Source organism: Centrocercus urophasianus, unplaced genomic scaffold, assembly GCF_019232065.1.
Source record: "Centrocercus urophasianus isolate 14NV4802_14NV808 unplaced genomic scaffold, USGS_Curo_1.0 seq_428, whole genome shotgun sequence".
In the NCBI taxonomy this organism is placed as follows: domain Eukaryota; kingdom Metazoa; phylum Chordata; class Aves; order Galliformes; family Phasianidae; genus Centrocercus; species Centrocercus urophasianus.
In genome coordinates this window covers 1-5424 of record NW_024885009.1, presented here as the reverse complement: position 1 = coordinate 5424, position 5424 = coordinate 1, and the positions used below count along the sequence as shown (strand labels likewise).

The 5424-nt window shown below is 60.7% G+C and overlaps 1 protein-coding gene across 1 annotated transcript; it reads left to right on the top strand.

The window, feature by feature from the left end:
- The first annotated feature begins 659 nt into the window (after positions 1-659).
- Positions 660-5065, top strand: ZBTB7A (zinc finger and BTB domain containing 7A). The gene is made up of 2 exons (XM_042833847.1): positions 660-2577; positions 4433-5065. Exons 1-2 carry the CDS (start codon positions 1385-1387, stop codon positions 4878-4880), a joined length of 1641 nt encoding a protein of 546 aa, XP_042689781.1. The 5' UTR covers positions 660-1384; the 3' UTR covers positions 4881-5065.
- The last annotated feature ends 359 nt before the right edge of the window (positions 5066-5424 follow it).

Genomic DNA, 5424 nt, shown 5'->3' with positions numbered 1-5424 from the left:
GTTGCACAGGAGGGCGCAGCGCTGGCAGCCGAAGCGCGGCCGCTTTGGGGTGAAATGTGGCACCAGAGACACACAGTCTGGGACAGCAGCGCTCTGTGTGGGGCCGAGGGGGAGGAAGGAGCTGCCTGGAGGTGGAGGGCAGAGGCTGGAGCTCCCCGCCGTGGTTCTGGTCTTGCCCATGGGGCGCTTGTTGGTCACCGCTCTGTCACCTCTCCATGTGTCACCCAACGCTGTCGGGCCCTGAGCGCCGCCTCACTGTGCCTCGTGCCCAGCACTGCCTTCAGCTGTGGTGGATTTTGGTTGTGGAAAGGCAGAAGGTCCCACGTCACGTCACACATCCTCGGGTCAGCGTCCTCAGAAAGGAGCAGGGTGGAGTTCATAGTGCTGCCGGGGGAGGGAGGGGGGCTCCAGCCGGGCTGGCTGCGTTGCCCCCTCCCCATCTCAGCCATCGCATCGCTCCGGCCGCAGGCGGGCACACAAAGGCTGTGTTGTGTGAGCAGAATGAGCAGCGATTTCCCCTGCCAGCCCTGGGCGGTCGCGTGACCCCACAGCCGTTCCCACACCGTCCGCCCGCTCCTCCCAGCCCCCTGCCCAGCACGGGGGTCACCTCCCCAGCACAGCCCCCTGCCCCGCTCCCATCGTGTCCCCACAGCTGGCCGCTGCCACCCCGAAGCCCATATTCTCCTTGGAGGTGGAGGGGACCCCTCTGAAGCCTGCGGTCTGGAGGGGAAGGGGTACAGAAGCGCCAGGGGCTCCCATTGCAGCTCAGAGCCCTGGTGGCTGAGGTTTGGGGTTCCACCTGGACGCCCCGTAGCTCTGGGGTCGGGGCACCTCTCCCCAAAGTGCCCTCAGCCCCTGGGTGGCTGTTCCCCCTCCAAACCGACGCCTCTCCTTCTGGATAACCCGCAGATCGCAGGCCATGAGTTCGAATCCCACTGCAGAAGCTCCTTTCTCCTTTGGATCAATAAAGTTCTTTAAAAACCACCTTGGTGAGGAGCTTCTCAGGACTCCCGCAGTGTGCGTGTTGGGCAGCGGGCTGGGGAGCAGCGCTGCACCCATTTTACAGAGCCAGAGGGTGCGAGACGTTGGGTCGGCAGAGTTGGCTCCTGCTGTTGGGCTGCGACGTGCCTCACCTTGGGGTGATGGAGAGCATCCCTTGGGGAGCAGCGTGCTGCTGGGCGTGCTCTGGGTTCTTCAGCCGGTGGAGGGGTCGGGTGCTGTATGTGGGCACGGTTTAATGGGCAAACGGTGGTGGTTGGACTGAATGAGCGCGGATGAATGACGATGATGCTACGATCCTACAAACGGAGCGGATCCGTTTCCTCGGTGTTGGAGCACCTGTGAGTCATTGCCTTTCTTCTCTCCGCAGCCTTTCGCATCCACGATGGCGGGCGGCGTGGACGGCCCCATAGGGATCCCATTCCCCGATCACAGCAGCGACATCCTCAGCAGTCTGAACGAGCAGCGAAACAACGGGCTGCTGTGCGACGTGGTCATCTTGGTGGAAGGCCAGGAGTTCCCCACCCACCGCTCCGTCCTGGCGGCCTGCAGCCAGTACTTTAAGAAGCTCTTCACCTCAGGGTTAGTGGTGGACCAGCAAAACGTGTATGAGATTGACTTTGTGAGCGCCGACGCCTTGTCGGCTCTGCTGGAGTTCGCCTACACCGCGACCCTTACAGTCAGCACTTCCAACGTCAACGACATCCTCAACGCCGCCAAACTGCTGGAGATCCCGGCGGTGAGGGATGTTTGCACGGATCTCCTGGACAGGAAGATTCTGGCCAAAAATGACCAGATGGATATAGTAGATCAAATTGATCAAAGGAACCATCTCAGAGCAAAAGAGTACCTGGAGTTCTTCCAGAGCAACCCCGTCAACGGCCACCAAGGCAGCTTTCCGTGGACCAACCCGGAGTTGAGAGACCTTCAGAGACTCAACTTCCGAGGCCAAGAGGACGAGGAGGAGACGGACTGCAACGGCTTGGACTTCTATTCGCAAGCCTCCCTCAACGAAAGACCAAAGGCGAATGACTGTGATCCCGACAGCAACTCGGCCATGTGGCTGGACAGAGAGGAGGAGGAGGCGGCGGCCGCCCCTGGCTCCTTGTTCTCACCTTCTCAGAACGGACATTACAGCGGCCGAAGCCTGGGCACGCCAGGAGAAGAGGAGGTGGCTCCCGGGGCCGCCCTGGACCAGCAGGACGCCGGCGACTCCCCCAGCTTCGTCCCCACCGGAGCGGAGACGGAGGATGATGGCAGGGATGTGGACGGGTTGGCTGCCAGCGTGCTGCAGCAGGTGATCAGCTCGGTGGGGAGGCAGCAGCTCGGGGACGACGAGCGGAAGGACGACGACGGAGTCGTGGATTATTACTTGAAATACTTTGGCAGTTCGAACGAGAGCGACGTGTATCCGTCCTGGTCCCAAAAGGTGGAGAAGAAGATCAGGGCAAAAGCATTCCAAAAGTGCCCCATCTGTGCTAAAGTGATCCAGGGGGCTGGCAAGCTGCCGCGCCACATCCGCACCCACACCGGCGAGAAGCCCTACGAGTGCAACATCTGCAACGTGCGCTTCACCAGGTAAGGGAGAGCGGTGCGTGCGGTGATGCCATGGTTGCGTCCCGGCAGGAAGGCGTTCAGAGGCGCCTCCATCTCACGATGGAAACGTCGGTGGCCTCGCCGGGTGCTTGGGGATGGGTTTGTGCCCACCTGGCTCCAAACAAACCCCACAGCTCCTCGGGCGCCGCTTCCAGCCAGCAACCAACCTGCTGTGGGATCGCTGGGTCGTGGGCTGTGGTCGCGGTTCCTCCTGTCCGCCCCGGCCTTCCAGCACGTCCTCTTTCCACTCCTCATGTCCTCCATCGCCGGCCGAGGGCGGGGGTTCCGCGCCGTGCCAGGAGATGCGTGGGCTGCAGAAGGAGCAGCCAAATGGCCCAGCCTGCTCTGCTCTGCTCTGCTCTGCTCTGCTCGCTGCTCACCTCCTCAACACCCGGGCAGGACTGAGCTGCTTCCCAGCAGTGTGGGCCGTTCCCAGCCCTGCAGACATCGCGGGCCGGAGCGGGTGACAGCAGGACGCGGGGCTGCTCTCTGAGCCTTCCACCTGCCAGCCTTGTCCCCTCTGCACCCTGAGAGCCATGCGGGGCCGCACCCGGGCGGCCGGGGACCCACGTTTGATAGCTGAGGAATGCAGATAATGCCGGGGCGGGATGCCAGCCCTGCAGCACGGCTCACTGCCCTGCCAACCACCGCCGCCCTGCCCACGGCGGGGGGGCCGGGGGCTGCCTGCACTTTGTGTGCCCGCACCCAGGTTCCGGCTGCCACACCTGAGCAGTTCAAGGTCCTCGCGTTCCCCCCCTCCTCCCCACCCCCCGGGTTGTGGCCTCATGGAAGTGCCACAGAGCACAGGCTGGCACAGGGGGGGCTGTGCCATGGGGCGGGTTGGGGTTCGTTTGGTGGCGGGGGGTTTTGAGGAGCCGATGGCATCGCTGCTGCAATTCTGTGTGCTGCCTTCACCCCTCTGCCTTCATCCCGCTGCCCTCACCTCTATCACCCTTCTACCTTCCCCCTACTACCTTCCCCATTGTGTCTTTACCCTTCCACCGCCCTCCCTGCTGCCCACCAACTCGCAGGAGGCATTGGTTCATTGCAAGCAGAGATGCGGGTGGAAGCTGTGCCTTCACCCCAGCCTGAACGTGGCCATAACGCATCGGGGCCCTGCTGGTTTCAAGCTAAAATACGCCCTCCTGCGCTGCCTCCAGCTTGTGGGAGGCTGCGTTGGGCCACACAGAGCCTCAGTGGGCGCAGTCTGAGGCAGCCAAGCCTGAACATCTGGATTTCCCTTCCAGTGTTGCTCTTCTCCCCTCTCCGTTCATCTTTCTCTGTCACATTGCCTGCTGCAAACCCCCTCCTGCCCTTCATGGCCCGGGGCTGCGCTGGGAGCAGTGAGCCCTGGCGTGGGGCAGAGGTGCAGGGATGGGGGGGATGGAGCTGTGCCCGCTGGGTGGGGAGGGATCTCCCACAGCTTTGTGCTGATTTTTGCTTGCTTTGCTTCCTGGTTCCTCTGTGCCCGGATGGGGAGGAGCCGCTCCGCTGATCTTTCAGGAAGGGTTTGAGCAGAATTCAACTCGGAAAATCGCGTTTGCTCTCAGCCTGGCCCGACTTCCCAGCTCCCTTTGAGAGCCTCATGAGGACCAGCTGCATCCTCGAGGTTTCCATCCTTCCCTCCGTGCCAGGACACCTCCTGGCCCTGCAGAGCCCCCCGGCTCAGGGGGGGCTTCATGCCGACCCCCGCTTTGCTGCGCTGGCACTGCGCCGCTCGCTGCCCGCTTTCCTCTGGGAAGAAGCCAAGTCCTGGCCCTGTGACGGTGAGGATGAGGATGAGGAGGAAGGCCGTCCCCATCCCGCTGACTGCCCCGTGTCCTTTCTCTCCACGCAGGCAGGACAAGCTGAAGGTCCACATGCGGAAACACACGGGGGAGAAGCCCTACTTGTGCCAGCAGTGCGGAGCCGCGTTCGCTCACAACTACGACTTGAAGAACCACATGCGCGTGCACACCGGCCTGCGGCCCTACCAGTGCGACAGCTGCTTCAAGACTTTCGTCCGCTCTGACCACTTGCACAGGCACCTTAAAAAGGATGGCTGCAACGGCATCCCGTCCCGGAGGGGCCGACGGCCGCGGGTGAGAGATGCCGGGGGGCTGCCCACCCCTACGGGGAACCCCGAGGATGGAGGATTTCAAGGAGGTGGGGAGAGTCAGGAATCAGAGGACACCGTGCAGGGGAACGGCCAAGAGCAGCACTTTGAGGATAGTTCGACTACCGAAGCGTCGGGATTGAATGTAGCAGGAGGGTCGGCCGAGGGCAGCGCGCCAGGACTCTCCTAAACCAAAAACAAAACAAAACAAAACAAAACCAAACCCAACCAACCGACAAACCACCACAAACAACAACAAGAGAGGTGTCACAAAACCTAGTTAGTACTTTTTCCTCCGATTTTCTCTTTCGAGGTGTTTCTCTCTCCGTTTCCCCTCCCTTCCTTCCATTCCCCCCCCCGGGTTCCCCCCCCCCCCCCCCCCCCCCCCCCCTGCGTTGTGTTTTTTTTTTTTTTTAAAGGAAAAAAGAAGCAAAAATAGGTCTGTCGACGACGTTCCCAATCTCCCCATGGCAGGCAGGGCTCCCCCAGTGCTGGTGGGACGGGCAGGCGGGGCGGGGATGGAGAGCGCATGGAAAGGAGCTTCCATGTAAAACCCAAAGCTTTATTTTGTGTCCGAATACACGTTAAAAAAAAAAAAAAAACAACGAAAAAAACAACAAAAAAAAACAAAAAAAAAATCCGAAAGAAAAGAAAAAAAAAAAAAAAACAAAAAAACAAAGCGGCAAAACAAAATATATATATATATATTATTTCAGAGAGATATCTATTTAAAA

Coding starts and splice junctions, on each gene's coding strand:
- ZBTB7A (XM_042833847.1), top strand. CDS start 1,385: ATGGCGGGCGGCGTGGACGGCCCCATAGGGATCCCATTCCCCGATCAC. Junction 2,578..4,432: donor TGCAACGTGCGCTTCACCAG/GTAAGGGAGAGC, acceptor CTCTCCACGCAG/GCAGGACAAGCTGAAGGTCC.